Source organism: Scyliorhinus torazame, chromosome 1 (genome assembly GCF_047496885.1).
Source record: "Scyliorhinus torazame isolate Kashiwa2021f chromosome 1, sScyTor2.1, whole genome shotgun sequence".
NCBI lineage: Eukaryota > Metazoa > Chordata > Chondrichthyes > Carcharhiniformes > Scyliorhinidae > Scyliorhinus > Scyliorhinus torazame.
The window spans coordinates 224,357,976-224,382,217 of NC_092707.1; the positions used below are offsets into that span (position 1 = coordinate 224,357,976).

Consider the following 24,242-nt stretch of genomic DNA (forward strand, 5'->3'; position numbering starts at 1 on the left):
ATGACCCACATGACAGCCAGTATTGAGTGAGTGAAGAGTACAAGTTTTCCACCAATAAATTGGGCCATAAACCAGGGGCGGGATTCTCCCGCAACTGGCCGGATGGCCCGCGCTGGCGCCAAGAGTGGCGCGAGCCATTCTGGCGTCGGGCTGACTGGAAGGTGTGGAATCCTCCAGCAGCGGAGGGGTTGGCGCATGCGCAGGATTGCCGGCGTGGTTCCACGTATGCGCAGGGGGTTTCTTATCCGTGCTGGCCATGGCGGAGCCCTACAGAGGCCGGCACGGAAGGAAAGAGTGCCCCCACGGCATAGGTCCACCCGCAGAATGGTGGGCCCCGATCGCGGGCCATGCAACCGTGGGGGGGCCCCCGGGTAGTGATAGAAACCTTCTTTATTATAGGTAATAAAGGTTTAGGGGAAGAAATGATTTAGTGACATTATACTATTAAAAATATATATTAAGCCATGACAGCAGAAAATGCTGAGAGCATGGAAAGATCTGATAAGGGAGTCAGTATTCAAACTGACTATCCACGTTGCGGAATAGACCCATTATCATCATTACTGGGCAAACATCCCAGTTCTGGAGAACATGGTGGGAAACAGGTGGTCCGAACACACCATATTATAGAAACATAGAGAAGTTTTCCCATCCCATATTATCTCTTAAAATTTGATAGACAGACATTTTGGTCAATTAGATGAATAACAATTATTGTAACCCAATTACAGTCAGTAAAGGGGACAGAGCCTAAAACAGTAATGATTTCTTTAAAGAGACTGGGAGAAAACTTCTGCGCTCTCTCGGAATTCATTTTTAACCTAACCTTTGAAACAGATTTCTATTTTGCTTAGCAAACAGCTATTTATTTTTGTTTCATTTTTGTATCGTGCATTTTGATCTGAAGAAATTACTTCAAACTGAATTGTATCTTGAATTCAACTCAATCATTTGTATTTGCGTTGGACAAAACTTTTTAGATTCTGTATTCATATAAAATTTGACTTGCTCAATAGACTTTGAAACTGACATAAATAAAGATATACTTGACTTCACCCAAGAAGCTCAGTGTCAAGTTCCGTAAGATTGATATATAGTGCGGCGACATAAATTAATTAACAAAATACAGATCCATCAGGTAGTCAAGGGTAAAATCTGTGGGAGGGAATTTAACAAAAGCCGAACCCCTACCCCGGTCAATTCCCACACACCCATGACGAATCCCAGGGAGAGAGAGAGAGAGAGAGAGAGAGAGAATAAGCGTAGAGAAATGGCAGAGTGCCCAATTGAGAAGTGAACCAAATGGGTCAAGTACTATAATAAATAACAAGGTTCTGGGGCCCAAAGGTCATTAAGTAGGGTGCAGACACTCTTGGTTAAAAAGTGCAGCACTGTTGCATCGTGCTCCTCTCACTGGGTGACGGTTGGTTTACCCACCCCCTCCTGCACTGTTTGGTAGTGTTAACCGTCCTGTAATTGGTAAATTTGTTAGTACTGACGGAAATCCGGCATGCTTTCCGTATCTGTACTGATAAATAATGAGTGATAGAATTAGCAGAGAAACAGTTAAAAAGTTTTTAAAAAGCAAGGGTCTCGGGCCCAAAGTCTAGGAATAGGAAAATAATATTCAAACCACATAGTGGAAGGTGGCCAGTGACAAAAGGCTCCTCGAAGGACCCTTTGTGTCAAAGGGGAAGGGGGATATGAGTTTTACAGGAAGTCAGTGTGGAAATACGTGCTCCAGATAGTCAGGGATTATTCAGAGAATAAAAGAAAGTCTTGGTATATGAGTTTTAGGCAGTGCAGAAATCGGTGCTCTGGGAGCACCTTAATGATAGAAGTTAGGAAAAGTAGGTTAGTGTCTCCAGTCCGGAGAGTCTACAGTCTCCATCCCAAGAGATATAGATTGGGGAGATATGTGTTTTGAGTTTTAAAACAATGAACAATTTGGAAAGAGTTTCAACTATATTCTGAATGCACTGGAAAGAAATTGGGAAATAATTATTGAATACAAGGTTAAAAGATAATCTGCAGACTTTAGTCAACTCATTCAGAGCTGCTGGCAACTGAAAAAAATAACCTGTGTATAAGTTGCTGTTTCTATGTTTTCTACAGCCTGTGTCATTGAGTTAACCCTCTGGTCTGGTTTTGTTAGTTATTTTAAAGTTGCTTGTTTAATGTATGTATGCAGTTGTATTTTGAATTAGGTCAAGTGAGGAACAGGACAAGCTGTAAAGCACTGTTTGAGCGAGTGATTCTGGGGCAATGGAAAAGCCCCCTGTGGCTGCAGAAATGTGTTAAATCTATATCATATGTACATACATATGTGTGCATGTTTTATAAATAGAGAGAGAGAGAGAGAGAGAGAGAGAGAGACAGAGACAATGAGAGAATATAAAGATGAGTGTTAATTGGCTTTCAAAGAATGAAGACAACTGTCTTAATCCACGTTCTTTGTTTTCTTTGAGAATTCTAATATTTTCATTTTGTTGAGATCGAATGAAAGTAACACACTTTGAATTTCCTTTGTTTGACTGGAGCCCCCGTGGATGAATGAATGTGTGTTCAATCAAGAATTTATGGATTTCCTTTGTTTTCCCTAAATGGTGATTTTGCAAAACTGAGTTTGAAATCAAGTGACAGTTATAAACGGGATCAATATTGCAATTTGAAATTCCTTAAATATAAAAAATATATAGAGTAATAATTATCAACATCGTGGAAGTTACTTGGAACACAATCCTCAGAAAGTAAAAGAAAAAAATCAAAGTATATTAATTGGGATTTGGAAATGATTAGTTTAAGCTTGGCATAATCCTGGGTGCGCTTAGCTCAAATTGGAAAAAACAAAGTAATCTAAATTGGAATTTAAAGACAAGTGTTCTTTGTTTAAGGAGCCCAATGTGCTCTGTTCCCTGCTTTGGTTAAGGGCAGTGATGATGTAACTACATTTGAAAACCTCTGTCCTGTTTTTTCCCCCCAACTGGCAGAGATTTCACTACAGCGCGGGAGCAGAGCGAGCCGGGACAGCGAAAACAGCGCCGGAGGAGAGAGCCGGGAGATTTAAAAAACGCGGGAGGAGAGAGCCGGGACAGTGCTGGGAGAGGTGAGTGCACAACAGGTGTGGCAGGAGTGCCTTTAGACACAGAGTGCTGATTGGAACAGAGTGCATCCGAGTTCAGGTGAGTGACTGAGTTCGGGTGAGTGGCGAGAGAGGGCTGTGTTTTTGTTGGTGTTCGGGTTTATCCTTGAGGTTCTATAAAGATTTTTTTTTTTTTAAAAATATTTAAATTAATTAACTAGTTGAATATGGCTGGACAGGTGATGTGCTGTTGATGTATGATGATGGAACTGGTGGATCCCATTGAGACCGTCAGTGACCACATCTGCAGCAAGTGTTGGCTGCTCGAGGAATTTCGGCTCAGAAAATGAGCTGTAGACCGAGCTGCACACACTGCGGCACATCAGGGAGGGGGAACATTACCTGGACGCTTTGTTTTAGGAGGCAGTCACACCCGGTAGAATAAGTTCTGTTAATTCGGACAGTGGTCAGGGACAGAGTGGTGTGACTGCAAGGGAGGCAGGTAGGGGGATCCTGAGTTTAGGAGTTGAGGAGCCTCAGCCCTTGACCTTGTCCCACAGGTATGAGGTACTTGCTCCCTGTGTGGATGAGGAAGAGGGCTGTAGGGAGGATGAGTTGACTGACCACTGCACCGTGGTACAGGAAGCCATTCAAGAGGGGGGAGCAAAAAGACAAGTGGTAGTTGTAGGGGATTCTATAATTAGGGGGATTGATGGCATCCTTTGTAAGCCAGATCAAGAGTCCCGCATGGTATGTTGCCTGCCCGGTGCCAGGGTGAGGGACATCTCTGATCGGCTTGAAAGGATTTTGGAGAGGGAGGGGGAGGATTCAGTTGTTGTGGTCCACGTTGGGACGAACAACATAGGTAAGACTAGGAAAGAGGACCTGTTTGGGGATTATCAAACACTAGGGACTAAATTAAAGAGCAGGTCCTCCAGGGTTATAATCTCTGGATTACTACCTGAGCCACGTGCCAATTGGCATAGGCTTGAGAAAATTAGAGAAGTTAACACGTGGCTAAAGGAGTGGTGCGGGAAAGAGGGATTCCATTTCATGGGGCATTGGCATCAGTACTGGGGCAGGAGGGGCCTGTACCGTTGGGACAGTCTTCACCTGAACCATTCTGGGACCAGTGTTCTAGCGAATAGGATAAATAGGTTGGTCACAAGGACTTTAAACTAGCAAGTTGGGGGGAAGGGAAGTGTAAAGCTATGGACAGTATAATGGTTAATGGAGATCAAGGCAGCAGGTTACGTGACAGGTTATTATGTAGAGATATGGGTTCAAAGACAAGGAAAATTAGGAGAAAGGGGAAGAGGAAAAATAATTTGCAAAAAGTTACTGATCAAGGTGTTAGGATTCATTAGGGGCAGCATGGTAGCATGGTGGTTAGCACAATTGCTTCACAGCTCCAGGGTCCCAGGTTCGATTCCGGCTTGGGTCACTGTCTGTGCGGAGTCTGCAAGTTCTCCCAGTGTCTGCATGTATTTCCTCCGGGTGCTCCGGTTTCCTCCCACAAGTCCAAAGATGTGCAGGTTAGGTGGATTGGTCATGATAAATTGCCCTTAGTGTCCAAAATTGTCCATAGTGTTGGGTGGGGTTACTGGGGTATGGGGATAGGGTGGAGGTGTTGACCTTGGGGAGGGTGCTCTTTCAAAGAGCCGGTGCAGACTTGATGGGCCGAATGGTCTCCTTCTGCACTGTAAATTCTATGATAACAAAGACATAAAAAACAGCATAAGTGTACTTTACCTGAATGCTCGTAGTATACGAAATAAGGTAAATGAGTTGATGGCGCAAATCATCGTGAATGACTATGATTTAGTGGCCATTTCTGAAACATGGTTAAAAGATGGTCACGACTAGGAGTTAAATATCCAAGGGTATCAGACTATACGAAAGGATAGAATGGACGGTAAGGGCGGTGGTGTAGCTTTGTTGTTTAAGGATGGCATCTGGGCAATAGTAAGGGATGATATTGGTGCTGTGGAGGACAAGGTTGAATCAATTTGGGTGGAAATCAGGAATAGTAAGGCGTAAAGGTCACTGATAGGAGTAGTCCATAGGCCACCAAATAGTAACAGGATGGTAGGGCAGGCAATAAGCAAAGAAATACCGGATGCATGTAGAAATGGTACAGCAGTTATCATGGGAGATTTTAATCTGCATATCGATTGGTTTAACCAGGTTGGTAAAGGCAGCCTTGAGGAGGAGTTTATAGAATATGCCCGGGATAATTTCCTGGAACAGTATGTAATGGAACCTACAAGGGAACAAGCGGTCCTAGATCTGGTCCTGTGTAATGAGGCAGGATTGATTAATGATCTCATAGTTCGGGATCCTCTTGGAAGGAGCGACCACAATATGGTGGAATTTAAAATACAGTTGGAGGATGACAAGGTAAAATCAAACACTACTGTTTTGTGCTTAAACAAAGGCGATTACAATGGGATGAGAGAAGAACTAGCTACGGTAGACTGGGAGCAAAGACTTCATGGTGAAGCAGTTGAGGAACAGTGTAGAACCTTCCGAGCGATCTTTCACAGTGTTCAGAAAAGGTTCATACCGACAAAAACGAAAGACGGTAGAAAGGGGAAAAATCGACCGTGGATATCTAAGGAGGTGAGGGAGAGTATCAAATTGAAGGAAAAAACATACAAAGTGGCAAAAATTAGTGGGAGACTAGAGGACTGGGAAGTCTTTAGGGGACAACAGAAAGCTACTAAAAAAGCCATAAAGAAGAGTAAGGTAGACTATGAAAGTAAACTGGCTCAGAACATAAAAGCAGATAGTAAAAGCTTCTACAAATATATAAGACAAAAAAGAGTGGCTAAGGTAAATAATGGTCCTTTGGAAGATGAGAAGGAGATTTAATAATAGGAGACGGGGAAATGGCTGAGGAGCTGAACAGGTTTTATGGGTCAGTCTTCACAGTGGAGGACACAAATAACATGCCAGTGACTGATGGAAATAAAGATATGATAGGTGAGGACCTTGAGATGATTGTAATCACTAAGGAGGCAGTATTGGGCAAGCTAATGGGGCTAAAGGTAGACAGGTCTCCTGGCCCTGATGGGATGCATCCCAGAGTGTGAAAAGAGACGGCTAGGGAAATTGTAAACGCACTAGTGATAATTTATCAAAATTCACTAGACTCTGGGGTGGTCCCAGAGGATTGGAAAGTAGCAAACGTGACACCACTGTTTAAAAAAGGAGGTCGGCAGAAAGCGGGTAATTATAGGCCGGTAAGCTTAACTTCGGTTGTAGGGAAAATGCTGGAATCTATCATTAAGGAGGAAATAGCGGGGCACCTGGAGGGAAATTGTCCCATTGGGCAGACCCAGCATGGGTTCACAAAGGGTAGGTCGTGTCTGACTAATTTGGTAGAATTTTTTGAGGGCGTTACCAGTGCAGTAGATAACGGGGAGCCAATGGATGCGGTATATCTGGATTTCCAGAAAGCTTTTGACAAGGTGCCACACAAAAGGTTGCTGCATAAACTAAAGATGCATGGCATTGAGGGTAAAGTGGTAGCATGGGTAGAGGATTGGTTAACTAACAGAAAGCAGAGAGTGGGTATAAATGGGTGTTTCTCTGGTTGGCAACCTGTAACTAGTGGGGTCCCTCAAGGATCAGTGTTGGGCCCGCAGTTGTTCACAATTTACATAGACGATTTGGAGTTGGGGACCAAGTGCAATGTGTCAAAGTTTGCACACGGCACTAAGATGAGTGGTAAAGCAAAAAGGGCAGAGGATACCGGAAGTCTGCAGAAGGATTTGGATAGGTTAGGTGAATGGGCTAGGGTCTGGCAGATGGAATTCAATGTTGCCAAGTGTGAGGCTATCCATTTGAGAGGAATAACAGCAGAACGATTATTATTTAAACAGTAAGATGTTAAAACATACTGCTGTGCAGAGGGACCTGGGTGTGCTGGTACACGGGTTGCAAAAAGTTGGTGTGCAGGTGCAACAGGGGATTAAGAAGGCTAATCGAGTTTTGTCTTTCATTGCCAGAGGGATGGAGTTCAAGGGTAGTGAGGTTATGCTGCAATTGTATAGGGTGTTGGTGAGGCCGCATCTCAAGTATTGTGTTCAGTTTTGGTCTCCTTACCTGAGAAAGGACATATTGGCACTGGAGGGAGTGCAGAGGAGATTCACTAGGTTGATCCCAGAGTTGAGGGGATTAGATTATGACGAGAGGTTGAGTAGACTGGGACTGTACTCATTGGAGTTTAGAAGGATGCGGGGGGGATCTTATTGAGACATATAAAATTATGAAGGGAGTAGATAGGATAGAAGCGGGCAGGTTGTTTCCACTGGTCGGGGAAAGCAGAACTCGGGGCCATAGCCTCAAAATAAGGGGAGGTAGATTTAGGACGGAGTGTAGGAGGAACTTCTTCACCCAAAGGGTTGTGAATCTCTGGAATTCCTTGCCCAGTGAAGCAGTTGAGGCTCCTTCTTTAAACCTTTTTAAGAAAAAGATAGATGCCTTTCTAAAGAATAAAGGGATTCGGGGATATGGTGTACGGGCCGGAGAGTGGAGCTGAGTCCACAAAGATCAGCCATGATCTCATTAAATGGCGGAGCAGGCTCGAGGGGCCAGATGGCCTACTCCTGTTCCTAGTTATTATTTTCTCTATGTTCATGACACATCAAATTTGCTGATTGGGAATTTTCATATAGCGGAGATTATGGATTTTAATATCTTTTAAATTGACAGATACATCTAGACCAAATTAACTCATTTGGTTCCAGGCCAAGTATATCTGCCTTCTATGGCCTAGCCAGTTCTGTATCCACCTTGCCAGCTCACCCCTGATCCCGTGTGACTTCACCTTTTGTACTAGTCTACCATGAGGGACCTTGTCAAAGGCCTTACTGAAGTCCATATAGACAACATCTACTGCCCTACCTGCATCAATCATCTTAGTGACCTCCTCGAAAAACTCTATCAAGTTAGTGAGACACGACCTCCCCTTCACAAAACCGTGCTGCCTCTCACTAATACGTCCATTTGCTTCCAAATGGGAGTAGATCCTGTCTCGAAGAATTCTCTCCAGTAATTTCCCTACCACTGAAGTAAGGCTCACCGGCCTGTAGTTCCCGGGATTATCCTTGCTACCCTTCTTAAACAGAGGAACAACATTGGCTATTCTCCAGTCCTCCGGGACATCCCCTGAAGACAGCGAGGATCCAAAGATTTCTGTCAAGGCCTCAGCAATTTCCTCTCCAGCCTCCTTCAGTATTCTGGGGTAGATCCCATCAGGCCCTGGGGACTTATCCACCTCAATATTTTTTAAGACACCCAACATCTCGTCTTTTTGGATCACAATGTGACCCAGGCTATCTACACCCCCTTCTCCAGACTCAACATCTACCAATTTTTAAACTGAGAGGTAATTGAGGTCAGAGGTAGGTTCTTTACGCAAAGAGTAGTGAGGCCGTGGAATGCCCTACCTGCTACAGTAGTGAACTCGCCAACATTGAGGGCATTTAAAAGTTTATTAGATAAAGATATGGATGATAATGGCATAGTGTAGGTTAGATGGCTTTTGTTTTGGTGCAACATCGTGGGCCGAAGGGCCTGTACTGCGCTGTATTGTTCTATGTTCTACAATTCCTTCTCTTTGGTGAATACTGATGCAAAGTATACATTTAGTACCTCGCCCATTTCCTCTGGCTCCACACATAGATTCCCTTGCCTATCCTTCAGTGGGCCAACCCTTTCCCTGGCTACCCTCTTGCTTTTTATGTATGTGTAAAAAGCCTTGGGATTTTCCTTAACCCTATTTGCCAATGACTTTTCGTGACCCCTTTTAGCCCTCCTGACTCCTTGCTTAAGTTCCTTCCTACTTTCCTTATATTCCACGCAGGCTTAGTCTGTTCCCAGCCTTTTAGCCCTGACAAATGCCTCCTTTTTCTTTTTGACGAGGCCTACAATATCACTCGTCATCCAAGGTTCCCGAAAATTGCCGTATTTATCTTTCTTCCTCACAGGAACATGCCGGTCCTGTATTCCTTTCAACTGCCACTTGAAAGCCTCCCACATGTCAGATGTTGATTTGCCCTCAAACATCCGCCCCCAATCTATGTTCTTCAGTTCCCGCCTAATATTGTTATAATTAGCCTTCCCCCAATTTAGCACATTCATCCTCGGACCACTCTTATCCTTGTCCACCAGTACTTTAAAACTTACTGAATTGTGGTCACTGTTACCGAAATGCTCCCCTACTGAAACATCTACCACCTGGCCGGGCTCATTCCCCAATACCAGGTCCAGTACCGCCCCTTCCCTAGTTGGACTGTCGACATATTGTTTTAAGAAGCCCTCCTGGATGCTCCTTACAAACTCCGCCCCGTCTAAGCCCCTGGCACTAAGTGAGTCCCAGTCAATATTGGGGAAGTTGAAGTCTCCCATCACCACAACACTGTTGTTTTTACTCTCTTCCAAAATCTGTCTACCTATCTGCTCCTCTATCTCCCGCTGGCTGTTGGGAGGCCTGTAGTATACCCCCAACATTGTGACTGCACCCTTCTTATTCCTGATCTCTACCCATATAACCTCACTGCCCTCTGAGGTGTCCTCTCGCAGTACAGCTGTGATATTCTCCCGAACAAGTAGCGCAACTCCGCCTCCCCTTTTACATCCCCCTCTATCCCGCCTGAAACATCTAAATCCTGGAACGTTTAGCTGCCAATCCTGCCCTTCCCTCAACCAGGTCTCTGTAATGGCAACAACATCATAGTTCCAAGTACTAATCCAAGCTCTAAGTTCATCTGCCTTACCCGTAATGCTCCTTGCATTAAAACATATGCACTTCAGGCCACCAGACCCGCTGTGTTCAGCAACTTCTCCCTGTCTGCTCTGCCTCAGAGCCACACTGTTCCTATTCCCTAGTTCTCCCTCAATGCTCTCACCTTCTGACCTATTGCTCCCGTGCCCACCCCCCTGCCATACTAGTTTAAACCCTCCCGTGTGACACTAGCAAACCTCGCGGCCAGGATATTTATGCCTCTCCGGTTTAGATGCAACCCGTCCTTCTTATACAGGTCACACCTGCCCCGGAAGAGCTCCCAGTGGTCCAGATAATGGAAACCCTCCCTCCTACACCAGTTGTTTAGCCACGTGTTTATCTGCTCTATCTTCCTATTTCTAGCCTCACTGGCACGTGGCACAGGGAGTAATCCCGAGATTACAACCCTCGAGGTCCTGTCTTTTAACTTTCTGCCTAGCTCCCTGAACTCCTGCTGCAGGACCTCATGCCCCTTCCTGCCTATGTCGTTAGTACCAATATGTACAACGACCTCTGCCTGTTTGCCCTCCCCCTTCAGGATTCCCTCTACCCGTTCGGAGACATCCTGGACCCTGGCACCAGGGAGGCAACATACCATCCTGGAGTCTCTTTCACGTCCACAGAAGCGCCTATCTGTGCCCCTGACTATAGAGTCCCTTTTACTATTGCTCTTCTGCGCTTTGACCCTCCCTTCTGAACATCAGAGCCAGCTGTGGTGCCACTGCTCTGGCTGCTGCTGTTTTCCCCTGATAGGCTATCCCCCCGACAGTATCCAAAGGGGTATACCTGTTCGAGAGGGGGACAACCACAGGGGATTCCTGTACTGACTGCCTGCCCTTTCTGGTGGTCACCCATTTCTCTGCCTGCAACTTGGGTGTGACCACATTTACATAACTGCGATCTATGACGCTTTCCGCCACCTGCATGCTCCTAAGTGCATCCAATTGCTGCTCCAACCGAACCATGCGGTCTGTGAGGAGCTCCAGTCGGGTGCACTTTCTGCATATGAAGCCATCCGGGACTCTGGAAGCCTCCCGGACCTGCCACATCTCACAGTCAGAGCACAGCACCCCTCTAACTGACATTGCGTCAATTAATTAAAATTTGTCTTTTTTTAAAGAATATTTTAATAAAAATTTCAAAGTTACTGTCAACTACCTGTTTCCTAGCACTAGATTTCTAATAGAAATGCGATAGCTAACTATAATACTCTCCGATCTCTGGCTTAGATATCCCTCTAAATTATAATTAAGTTATTATGTTTAATTAGTTACCAAATACTCAAATTTTTTTTTAAAATTTAGGGTAGAATCCCAACCAGCCACTCTGGCCACAGCTTTTCTCTGATGTCACTTCAGTTTCCCCCCGACACACACAATTTGAAAAAAGGTATAAAAGTAAAAATAAGTAAAAATCACTTACTTACCTTCTTACCTTCTGAGTGTCTTAGATGTTCTCAGGTTCTCTCGCTGACACAGACTGCTCCTCCAACTCCGAACTTTGACCTGCACAATGCTAATAATATAATAATAATATAATATGGCACTTACCTTACACCAATGGGTCTTATTATTAGGTTAGAGGAGGAGGGCGGGTGGGAGACACTACACGTGTAGTGTCTCGGGTTTCCTCTCCACCAGAATTTATTGGTTGGGGGGGGACTTCCCAGAGGTCCGCGGGTCGAACTTCCGGTTCCCGCCTTATATAAAAACAAATAAAACAGAAAAGAAGAACAGACACGGGACCAGGTGAGGCTTGTTAAAGTAAGTACTCACCTCCCAGAGGGCCCCTGCGCACCGCTGCCACCGAAATCCAAAGGGCTGCTCCTGTAAAGGCAAGGCTTTTTAAAGTAAGTACTCACCTCCCAGAAGGCCCCTGCACACCGCTGCCGCCGAAATCCAAAGGGCTGCTCCTGTAAAGGTAAGTGGTTTTAAAGTCGCTACTCACCTCCCAGAGGGCCCCTGCGCACCGCTGCCGCCGAAATCCAAAGGGCCAAACTGCACGTTACACTGGCTTACGATAGATCAGGCGAGGATAAGCATCTAGAAAGCTTTTACACACCACTTTTGGGAGTCAGTTTCGACATTCAATTAGTCACTTTTGATGTAGGACCTGAAGGGGAAGCCGAAGCCGTCATAGTCCCAGAACATTTATGGCAACAGACTGGGTATACGATTCCTCATGTCACTAAGAAAGTCAATTTTCCATATCACGCGAAAGACCTAGGCCCCATGGTACAAATGGCCCTTGATTCCGCAGACAAACTTCTACGGATATCCAAATTCTGCCAGGACGCTTACAGCTCCAATTCTACTCGGACGCTCGTTACACCGCCACTGTACTCAGTCATCACCATGCTAGGCCCCTAAACTGTGTAGATAATCGGATATGGGCTGAAGATCAATATCAGGCTGGTTCCGTCAACATTGAACCCATTCAAGTTCTGCTAAAAACAAATGTCACACTGCCCTCCATTCATCAATACCCCTTAAAACCCCAAGCCTTGCCATCCTTGGAAGCCCTTATTAAACACCTTATCCAGCAGCACATACTAATTCCGTGTCAGTCACCCTGCAACACTCCGATTCTAGCCGGTCCTAAACCCGGCAAGCCTGACCAGTACTGCCTTGTTCAAGACCTCCGATCTATTAATGCCATTGTGCAGCCCCTTTATGCCCTGGTCCCTAATCCAGCTCACATCTTGGCCCAGGTCCCGGTTAATGCCATATTTTTCTCCCTTGTAGATCTTCAACATGCGTTTTTCGCGCTCCCCCTTCACCCTGCTAGCCAGTACCTCTTTGCCTTTACCTATCAGAACCAACAATATACATGGACCCGTCTGCCACAGGGGTTCGTTCATTCACCTACCCTCTTCTCCCGCTGCCTCTAGCCCCAACTCCAGCAGCTGGAACTAAAGGGCGGCTCCACGCTAGTTCAGTACCTTGACGACCTGTTAGTTGCTAGTCCATCAGAGAAAAGTTGTAAAGAAGATTCTGCCCAATTGTTGAACCACCTCTCGGCCCTGGGGTACGTAGTTTCGCCTGCAAAAGTATTGATTGCCCAATCAGAAGTTACATTCTTGGGCATCCTCCTTTCTGCAGACGCACGAGCACTGGCACCTAGCCATGTGCAGCCCATTTGCCATTTTCCAGACCCTTCTACTGCTAAGGATGTTCGCCGCTGGCTGGGCATGGTCAGCTATTGTCGCCAGTGGATCCCTAATATCACTCTCGATACCCGCCTTTTGACTCCATTTACTAACCACCCGGGACCCTTTCAGCTAAGCCCAGAGACTCTAGGGGCTTTTAAAAGGCTCAAACGCGCCCTGATGCCGGCGCCGGCACTGGGGCGGCCCTTGTACGATCTTGTACCGTAGTCTGGCTGTGCGACGGCCGTCCTTACCCAAAATCACTGAGATCGCCATCGTCCCGTCGCCTATTATTCCTCTAAGCTTGACTCTGTGGCACTCGGTTATCCCGCCTGCACACAGATCCTTGCTTCTATTTACAACAGCCTCCAGTCGGCGGCTAACCTTACCCTCGGCAGGACATTGTGGTTTACAGTTCCCACTCTGTCACGGCATTGCTCGGACAGCTCCAAACCCAACATTTAACCATGGCTCGGCAGAACAAATACAAGATTTATCTGCTGAATAATCAAGCTCCAATTTCGCCACTGCACCACTATCAATCCAGCAAGTATTCTCTCCGAACCACGCTCGGAATGCTCACAGCCGGGCCACGATTGCCTGACGCTCCTCAGAGAGGAAGCCTCCGTGCGCGATGATCTCACTGACACTCCCCTGCCCGATGTGGACTTAACTGTTTTCACTGACGGCAGTGATTCCGTCGGCGAAAGGGGGGATAGATTATCAGGGTACGCTATAGTTAATCAGCAGGGCGAAACCCTAGAAGCAGCAGCATTTGAAACGCCGTTCTCCGCCCAACAAGCCGAGCTATTTGCACTTATCCGAGCGTGCGTGTTAGGAGAGAATAAGAAAATAAACATTTACACAGACTCCAGATACGCATTTGGAGTCACACACGACTTCGGTCAATTATGGAAGAACAGGGGATTTCTTACATCTGCAGGCACTCAGATATCCCACAAACAGTTAGTTACACAATTATTACAGGCTTTAATGCTCCCTAAACAAATAGCCGTAATAAAGTGCGCTGCCCATACGACATGCAAAACCATGGTGGACGCGGGTAATCGGCAGGCGGACAACCAAGCCAAAGAGGCTTCTCGCTTAAAAGACATGGTGGCACCAAAAATGATGAGCCAGACTAAAAGCTCCAAGGGTCAGTCTCCCTCTGAAATGCCAATGCCGACCATCACTGACGTCATTCAGTTACAGGAGGACGCTCCTGCCGGTGTAAAAAGACTATGGGAAGAATTGGGATGTTGTTATGATCCTGTAAACAAATTGTGGGTCACCCCGGCAGGGCAAACTTGTATGCCCGATGCATTAGCAGCCTGGGTCACCGAATGTGTTCACTTTGCAACTCATTGTGGTGCACGAGCTACGGGTGACGTATTGCTCAAGACTTGGTGGCATCCAAGACTGCAGGGGCAGCAAGGTAGCATTGTGGATAGCACAATTGCTTCACAGCTCCAGGGTCCCAGGTTCAATTCCAGCTTGGGTCACTGTCTGTGCGGAGTCTGCACATCCTCCCAGTGTGTGCGTGGGTTTCCTCCGGGTGCTCCGGTTTCCTCCCACAGTCCAAAGATGTGCAGGTTAGGTGGATTGGCCGTGATAAATTGCCCTTAGTGTCCAAAAAATTGCCCTTAGTGTTGGGTGGGGTTACTGGGTTATGGGGATAGGGTGGATGTGTTGACCTTGGGTAGGGTGCTCTTTCCAAGAGCCGGTGCAGACTCGATGGGCCAAATGGCCTCCTTCTGCACTGTAAATTCTATGATCTATGACATAGCGCAAAACATTAGCAGTCGTTGCCTAGTATGTCAGCAGTATAATCCTGGAAAAGCAATACCCTGTGAAATGGGTAAAACCCCGCTACCGGAAGGTCCCTTTGAGACACTCCAGATGGATTACATTGAGTTGGAAAGATGCCAATGTTATAAACATGTATTGGTTATTGTTGATGTATTTAGCAAATGGATAGAAGCTTACCCCACTGTAGATAACAAAGCTTCCACGGTAGTAAAAGTTTTGGTGCGAGAAATTGTTCCTAGATTTGGCATTCCATATTGATTAAGCTCTGATAATGGACCTCATTTTGTGGGACAGATCAATGAGGAATTCTGTACTCAGCTGGGAATAAAACAACAATTACACTGCGCATACCGACCCCAAGCAGCGGGAATGGTAGAAAGGGCTAATCAGACATTAAAAACGAAACTGGCAAAACTACAGGCAGAGACTGGAGCCACTTGGCTCAAATTATTGCCTATTGCCCTCTTCCAAATACGTGCAACCCCAGCTGGAAAGACACGACTGAGTCCCGCCAAAATTTTATACGGAAGACCCTTGCTTACTCCTTGGGATCAAGGGAAACCTAAGGAAGTACAGTTTCACCATATGACCACTGAAATGGCCAGCTATGTGATAGCCTTGACTAAAGTACTAAAAGGCCTCCATTCACGGGTACGAGCTGCTTATGAGGAGATACCTCCCTTGTCCAGTTCTGTCACTATTAATCCGGGGGAGCATGTTCTGATTTGTAATTGGGTTAGAAAAGGATTAGAACCCCGATGGGAAGGACCACACCAGGTCCTACTCACTACTCCCACTGCTGTAAAGGTGGAAGGCAGAAATGCCTGGATCCACATCCACCATGGTAAGGTTGTGAAAATGCAATAGAGAATAACCCTCTGTTTTGAGCCCTAGGTAATAACTTCAGCATCATTTAAAGGATGAAGGACACACTTATTATCGTAACCCTGCTGGGACATTTGGAAACGGGAGGAGAGACCAAGAAAAGAACCTGTGGCCCTAAGGGAAGACAGACTCATCACCTCTGTCGAGGAGACACCTTACACTGCACCAGTCAAGGCTCAGGAGAAGGACCTTGGAAAGTGACCCCTGCGGACAGATGTTTGGCCTACGTACAACGATGCAATCGGACCATACTCAGTGGAGTGACTAAGGGCAACCTACCCTGTCATCAGGTCAACTGTAAAATGGGACTATAGCTGCAGAAACAAAAAAAAAAAAAGACTTTACCCTTGGGATGCGTTGACCAAGGCTGTGGAAAAAAAGGGAATTACATGTAAACACGTATCTGTATATGTCATATGTGTACGCAAAGGATATGAATGTTTCTGGTTGCTGGGTATGTACACATATCCTGACCCATGCTAAGGGAGGGATCCCCCTCAGACCTGTTCCGCTTAACCTATCAGAAACAGTAGAAAGGTATATTTACCAGAATGGTACTTGTCAATCCCCTAGGACTATAAGAATTGCATCTATGGTAAGACACCCAGATGGCGGGGTAGCTTCTAGTTTAGCATTTCTCCCCATATCCCCAGGACCTTGGAAAGAGGGGGGCTATCCAATGAACACCTTTGAGATGTGGTACCAACCAAGTTATAACAAATCCCACCAGCCTCCGTTTCTTACCCTCACTAATACCACCAACATGGGAAGACCACTGGGAATAATATGTTTGGTAAGGAATGTGGTTAAAGGGATATTTGTAGGTGCTAGTCAATGCGAGCACAGATTTGTGGTGGCCAACATAGCAGAGGTCTATCCCGCATATACGTCTCCTCAGTTTTATGGGTGTACACTGGACGTCCCCTATGCTAACGGGACAGGTACCTTCAAGTACTCCCTGATGGCTGAAGGGTTTGATGTGGATAAACTCACTTCGTACAATGGGACGTACTTTATTTGTAGCCACAAGGCATATCCCTGGCTGCCAGAGAATTGGACAGGATCCTGTTATCTGGGGTATGTAGTCCCCTTTATACACCACCTCGTCAATTTAGGCGACCATTACCAAATGATGAAGCGACAAAAGAGAGCAATAACCAAAACGCAACGATACTTTGGGATCCTGCTTCCCCCTATCGGGGTAGCTCTTGCAATGAAGGAAATAGGGAAGATAGCAAAAATCCTGGAGGAGGTAGCAAATGACACCACTGAAGCATTGACTGAGATAAATAATGAAATGGTGGCAATAAGAACCATAGCCCTACAAAACCGAATGGCCCTCGATTACCTCCTTGCAAACAAAGGTGGGACTTGTGCCGTGAGCAGTTCGGAATGTTGCACCTACATCCCCGATAGTTTGGAGAACATCACCCACCTCGTGGATCATATCTGCAAAGAGGTTAAGAAGCTGCATGAAACATCAAGGGATGGGTGGTTAGATTGGTTATTTGCCGGATCATGGGGGTCTTACCTAGTGCATGGATTAATAATCCTAGTAGTTGTAATACTTGTAATAATCATGTTTAGCTTCCTAATGAAATGTTTGTGTAAAAGTGTCGGGGGGGGAATGAGAATATGGCTCAAGCTATAGAATGTCAAACAGAGCTTTTAGTCTAAAGCTAGAATAGAGCTTGATGGGAAAATGAAATGTCAAACAGAGCTTTTAGTCTAATGGAATGTCAAGGCTTTTCGTAATCACTTATACTTTTGCGCTAGACAATTTGTAGTAACAAGACATGGCCTTGGGAATCGTTTCTAATTCTACAGATAACTATATTTTAGCAGAGAGCAACAGAATGCTGTAATTCTCAGGCCTCCTCTAAGGGGGCTGTCCTTAGGAAGGAAACATTGTCATTTAATTATTTATAAGCAACTGTCTGCTGTATTAATTTTGGCTTGCTACTGCAGACCCTTTGAAGTACAGTGGTGAAGTCCCGGCTGTGAATAAACATTCATTTGTTGAAGTAACTTGGGTGTTCGATTGATCATTTCATCCGGACTGAAGGGAAACGAAAATTCACATTGTAATCGCATCGCGCGCCGCACGCTGTTGCAACTGCATTGGTATGTCATTGGCAGGACCTCCCTACTACAGCCACCTTTTTCAACACTGGGATGCAGATCATCAGGTCCAGGGGATTTGTCAACTTTCAGTCCCTTTAAATTTGTCCAGTACAGGTTTTTTTTTTTAAGAAAACAAAAATTTCTTTTGGTTCTTCATTCTCACCACTATCTTGGTTCTCTGTACTCCTGGGAATTTAATAAATTTCTCCACGAAGACAATCACACAGTATTTGTTTAGTTTCTTTGCCATTTCCTTATTCCCAATTATAAATTCTCCTGTCCCTACCTGTAGTGGGCCCATATTTGCCTTTACTGATCTTTTCCTTTTTATATCTCTATAGAAGCTCTTACAATCCACTAGTTTACTTTCATATTCTATTTTCTCATCAGTTTCTTGGTCACCTTTTGCTGAATTCTAAAATACTCCCAAACCTTTATACACCTCTTCCTCTAATCTAATACAATATTCAACTTCACTTGTTCGCAACAGCTGGATTACCTTTCTCGAGTGCCTCAAAAGGAATGTGAATTTGCTGTAAACCATGTATTAATTTTTTTAAATGCTCCTCCCATTAATTGTATCATCTTACTAAACTCAGCATAATGTCTCTAATTATCTACTCCCCTGGGAACCCACTTAATACAAGTACAAGTCTATTAGCCCAAGCTTTTACAATGCTTCAATTGCATCTCTGGCTCCAAAAACCTGGCTGTCTGTCAAACTAGAATTTTTTAAAACATGACTGCAGCAGTCACACGATCTTTTAACCCACACTACACCAAATACATATGATACAATAAATCTGTACAGGAGATGGGAAGGAACTGTCCTGATACAGGCTCCACGTGAACAAGGGCTGAGACAAGTACCTTGGCAGAAAAGGAGAAATAGGGCAGCCGCAAAGACTTTAGATTGCTAAACAGGAGAATTTGGTGGATAAACCGTATTGATTTGGTTTCAAATTAGAGTGGCGAGTAGAGTGCCAGCCAGTAGTTGTGCTTTAGGCACTGCAGGCAAAGGTAAAACAAAAGGTAAAGTAATTAAGTCAGGGGAGTGCAAAAAAAATAGGAAACAGTACAACGTTAGAACAGAAAGACAGGTTAGTGTGGGTCTTGAATAAACATTCAAGGGGCAGCACGGTAGCATTGTGGATAGCACAATTGCTTCACAGCTCCAGGGTCCCAGGTTCGATTCTGGCTTGGGTCACTGTCTGTGCGGAGTCTGCACAACCTCCCCGTGTGTGCGTGGGTTTCCTCCGGGTGCTCCGGTTTCCTCCCACAGTCCAAAAATGTGCAGGTTAGGTGGATTGGACATGATAAATTGTCCTTAGTGTCCAAAATTGCCCTTAGTGTTGGGTGGGGTTACTGGGTTGTGGGGATAGGGTGGAGGTGTTGACCTTGGGTAGGGTTCTCTTTCCAAGAGCCTGTGCAGACTCGATGGGCCAAATGGCCTCCTTCTGCACTGTAAATTCTATGAATTCCGTTTGCAAACAAATTCCATGAATTAGAGGGTATAATATGGCAGCCAATACGGAGACATGGCTGCAACTAAATATACCATGTTATAAGATCTGTAGAAAATATAGGGAAAAATAATAGAGGGAGAGTAGTTGCCTTTGCGGTCAAGGATGAAATCATTTTCACAACAGAGGATACCATGAGGTGTAAGCAGCAGTGGATACTTTATGGATAGATTTAAAGCAGTAAAGAATGAGAGACCGGGTTGTATATAGGCATGGGAATTAGGCTCCAAATGAAAGAGAAAGCTGCAAGGAGCACCTATGGGCACCAGGGAAGCCCTGAAGATCAGAGAAGGCAATGAAAGATTGGGGATTCCAGTCTGTGGGCCTTGGGGCAAAAGTAGCAAATGTTTTGAAATTGCGCTTGTCAGGGGATGCTTCAGGGTACTTGAAAACCCAGGAGAAAAGGATCCTTGGAACATGAGATTGAAACCCTGCGACATGGGCCACTGTTGAAGCCGTCTGAAAGGGAGCAACTGAGAAAATTCCAAAGTGAGGTCTTCAAATGTAGAGATTAGAAACCCTCAAGATTACATTTCAGTGAGATTGTTGGTTCACAATGTGACAAATGTCTGGGTGGGTTTTCCACATGTACCCGCACTTACCCCGAATGTTAAAGTACAAGATAGATATTGTAAGTTGTTTACTCTCTCCGAACTTGTAAAGTTTATTTTAATTTGTTCCAAGCCTGTGAAATCCTGCACCTTATAATAATCATAATAATAATCTTTATTAGTGTCACAAGTAGGCTTACATTAACACTGCAACAAAGGTACTGTGACAAGCCCCTAGTCAGCACACTCCGGGCCTGTTCAGGTATACAGAGGGAGAATTCAGAATGTCCAATTCACCTAACAAGCACATCTTTCGGGACTTGTGGGAGGAAACCCACGCAGACACGGGGAGAACGTGCAGACTCCACTCAGATAGTGACCCAAGCAGTGAGTCGAACCCGGGTCCCTGGCTCTGTGAAGCAACAGTGCTAACCACTGTGCTATCGTGCAGCTCTATTCACTTGGTATCGGGAATATCAAAACTTCAGTCCACTTTAAACAAACAGTTATTGGTCCCAAACCGGATCTCCCCACACAACCTGGAGTCTGGGCAAAGATTGCAAGTTTAAAAGAAAGCTGATGCCATTGATATCTTATGTGGTCTCACTACAATAATATCACTTAAAATTTCAGAGCAATGTTATATAGTAACACTGATCCATGGTTGCCTGTCTTCTGATTTAATTATGTTCCAATCAGTCCTGGGATGTCAGCGTGACTAGCAATGCTAGCAATTATTGTCAATCTCTAATTTACCTAGAGGTAGTGGCAATGAGCCACCTTATTGACCACTGCAGTCCATGTGTGCAGGCACAAGTACCAATGAAGGAGTCCTGGGATTTTCACCAGTCACAGTGAAGAAACTGATATAATTTGAAGTCAGGTGGCATGTGACTTGGAGGTGGAACACACAGGTGATTGTCCAATGCGTTTGGTGTTCTTGTTCTGCTTAGTGGTATTCGCCAAGACTTTAGAAGGCATCAAAGGTGATTTGGTGAATTGCTGCTATGCAGCTTGCAGATGATGCACACGGCTGCCATTGTGCACCAGTGGTGGAAGGAGTGAACATTAAGACCAGCCACTTTGACTTAGATGATGTAGCGGTTCTTCAGTGTTGCTGAAGCTGCGCTCATCCAGGCAAGTGAAGAGTATTCCAGTACACTACTAACTAGCTTTATAGATGGCGGACAAGCTTTGGAGAGTTAGGAGGCAGATTACTTGCCACAGAATTCCCAGTCTCTGACCTGTTCTTGTAGTCACAGTATTTATATGGCCGGTCCAGTTCAGTTTCTTTTTGATTTGATTTATTATTGTCACATGTATTAGTATACAGTGAAAAGTATTGTTTCTTGCATGCTGTGCAAACAATGCATACCATACATAAGGAAGGAAGGAGAGACTGCAGAATATAATGTTACAGTTATAGCAAGGTGTAGAGAAAAGATCAACTTAATATGGGGTAGGTCCTTTCAAAAGTTTCTGGTCAACAGTAACCTCTAGGATGTTAATGGAGGGGGATTCAGTGCTGGTGTGCCATTGAATGTCAAGGGTGTTTTCTCTTGCTGGAGATGGTCAATGCCTGGCACTTGTGTGGCAGGATGATACTTGCCATTTATCAGCCCAGATCTTTCTGCATGCAGATACAGACTTACGGTATGAAGAGTTGCAATTGGAACTGAACACATGGAATCATTACCATCTTCCCCTCTATCACAACGTCAGAACGGGGGCCCCTCCCCCGTTCTGACGTTGTGATAGAGGGAAGGAAGGTCATCCAGAGGAACTCTTGCTATGATGTCCTGGGGCGAGTTAACCGGCCACCAACAACCAGCTATCTTTGAGCAGGTATTTTTCCATTGCTCGAGTCATTTATTACTTTGTCAAATATGCAGCAAGTTCATGCCAAAAACTACCTAAAGTGAGAATCCCTGTACTGGCACTTGTTCAAATACCAAACAATTAAAAAAAAAATTTTTTTTTTTTTAAAAAAAAGTTTTCCTTATAAATGTGGAGTTAAGGAACAGATCAGCTTTCTCTGATTGGCAAAAAAAGGCTTGAGAGGATGAATGGCGTCCTGTTTCTCTATACATTGTACAGATTTTGGTAGTCAAAAACAATTGTATATATGTCATTAACAATAAAGTGAAGAAATAACTCGCCTTTAATACCATTTCATATCGGATGACATTCCCCATTTATCAGGATTGGATAATACAAGAAGACACTATGTGCCAGACTTTCCACCCCCAGACAGAAGAACAGAAAATCTAAAAATGATCCCCCAGTTACATAAAAAGCCTGATTTTAATCATTTTCAGAGCCAGCTATAAAATCAAACAGAATAAAATTCCCAAATTATACAAGTGGTTCAAAGCACTCCAAATCAAAGATATGCAAAAAGCAACTATATTTGCTGAGGGCAAAAAAGAAAATGAATTTAATCACACCACTGGGAGCAACTTAACTTGCCCATTCATATATGGCATACATATATCAGGGTATATAAAGAAGAATCAGATCCTCAAATTGAATTCTAATGTCTACCTGGAAAATGAATTTGAAAAGACAACATCTCGGATGACAAATTTTAGTATATGTTTTGTGAGGAAGAAATTTGTTTTTTTAAAGCTTCCTGGTGCAAACAAGTTTCTTCGACTCTCCAAATCAGCTTAAAAGGGGGTCATGTTTCAAAAGAGAAGTGGTATTTTGTTTGTGGAGTCAAGATCTGTGTTTAATTTTCCATGGATCCACAGAAGTAAAAGCAAGGATTTATAACTGCCAGGAAATAACGAGATCCAGTTTGGATCACTGTCTGTGCGGAGTCTGCACGTTCTCCCAGTGTCTGCATGGGTCTCCTCCAGGTACTCCGGTTTCCTCCCACAAGTCCCAAAAGACGTGCTGTTAGGTGAATTGGACATTCTGAATTCTCTCTGTGTCCCCGCACAGGCGAATGTGGCGACGTAGGGCTTTTCACAGTAGCTTCATTGTAGTGTTAATCTAAGCCTACTTGTGACAATAATGATGATAATAATAATTTCTGCAACCACACTAAAATGTCATCCTCTTTTGACTGCTCCAATCCTAATATTCAAAAAAGTAAATATCAAGTGCAGAGCAAGATAATATTACTCTCTGCCAGTTTGTATACCAGGCAAAATGTAAGTGAAAAGTTTGGAAAGAAAATATACTCAGCAGATGATGAGCCAAGAAGACTCAAGTACAAAAACATTGAATGTAATTCTGTATAGAAATGTTATTAATCAATTATATGGAGAGACTCATCAATGATGAGTGAATGCTTCTCAAATCTCAATACAAATGGAGTTTGAAAATCTAAACAGTAAATCAACAAGATTACTTGACTCTGGGTCAAGTTTTCGGAGTTGGATAGCTCTTAATAAAGTTTTAACTCCAATCTTCAAATCCACAGCCCTGGCCTCTGATGTGCAAACATTGTAGAAATCAATATTGGTTTTTCAATAGCTATGTAACCCTAAACCTATTACCAAAGAATTCTGAAAGAAACAACAAAGCTACTTGGACGTAGATCACAAATTAAAACTATGGGCTGCACGGTAGCACAGTGGTTAACACCGTTGCTTCACAGCACTAGGATCCCAGGTTCGATTCCCGGCTTGGGTCACTGTCTGAGTGGAGTCTGCATGTTCTCCCTGTGTCTGCTTGGGTTGCCCCCGGGTATTCTGGTTTCCTCCCACAAGTCCCGAAAGACATGCTTGTTAGGTGAATTGGACATTCTGAATTCTCCCTCAGTGTACCCAAACAGGTGTCAGAGTGCGGCGACTAGGGGATTTTCAATGTAGCTTCATTGCAGTGTTAATCTAAGCCTACTTGTGACAATAAAGATTATTACTTATTAAACCATGGTGTACATGTTCTGAGGTTCTTGGATCTTAGTGCTCATGACGCCAATTGATAGAAATAAACATTTCCTGTAATGATTGTACTGTTTTTTTGAGTGTAATTTTTGCAAGTTAGTCCCTACTAAAGTCGAGCAATATCTGCAAGGGATTTTCCACAGGAAAAAAAATGGTTAAAAAACAATATCAATACTCTAACTGGGGAAGATTAATAAAAAGCAAAAGCCTTCATTCAATTCATTAGAATACTAAACTGGATATTACTGCTTTTCAAAAAAGCGGTGGTGTTCCTAATCATTAAGGTTTCAGACTTTTACAGTAAAGAGTTTGTTTAAAAGTGCACCAACTGAGTAAAATGTCCAAAACAAAACAGTTCAAGCTCCCCCCTCCCCCCACTAAAGGTAGATGGCTGATGACCAAGAGTCAAAGCAGAAAATGCTCAATATTCA

The 24,242-nt window shown here is 44.4% G+C and overlaps 2 protein-coding genes across 6 annotated transcripts in view; one reads left to right on the forward strand and one right to left on the reverse strand.

The window, feature by feature from the left end:
* The window catches only part of LOC140419086 (zinc finger protein 292-like), a 277,845-nt gene that overhangs the window by 195,894 nt on the left and 57,709 nt on the right, over nt 1–24,242 (reverse strand). The window lies entirely within an intron of this gene.
* On the forward strand, nt 1,397–17,745 carry LOC140419078 (syncytin-2-like). Of its 3 annotated transcripts, none has more exons than XM_072502826.1 (3): nt 1,397–1,479; nt 2,991–3,106; nt 15,721–17,745. In XM_072502826.1, exon 3 carries the CDS (start codon nt 16,127–16,129, stop codon nt 17,366–17,368), a length of 1,242 nt encoding a protein of 413 aa, XP_072358927.1. In that variant the 5' UTR covers nt 1,397–1,479; nt 2,991–3,106; nt 15,721–16,126; the 3' UTR covers nt 17,369–17,745. The 3 variants fall into 3 exon arrangements, with proteins under 3 accessions (XP_072358927.1, XP_072358945.1, XP_072358935.1); XM_072502844.1 differs by having other exon boundaries at nt 15,727–17,745; XM_072502834.1 differs by lacking the exon at nt 1,397–1,479 and having other exon boundaries at nt 2,884–3,106.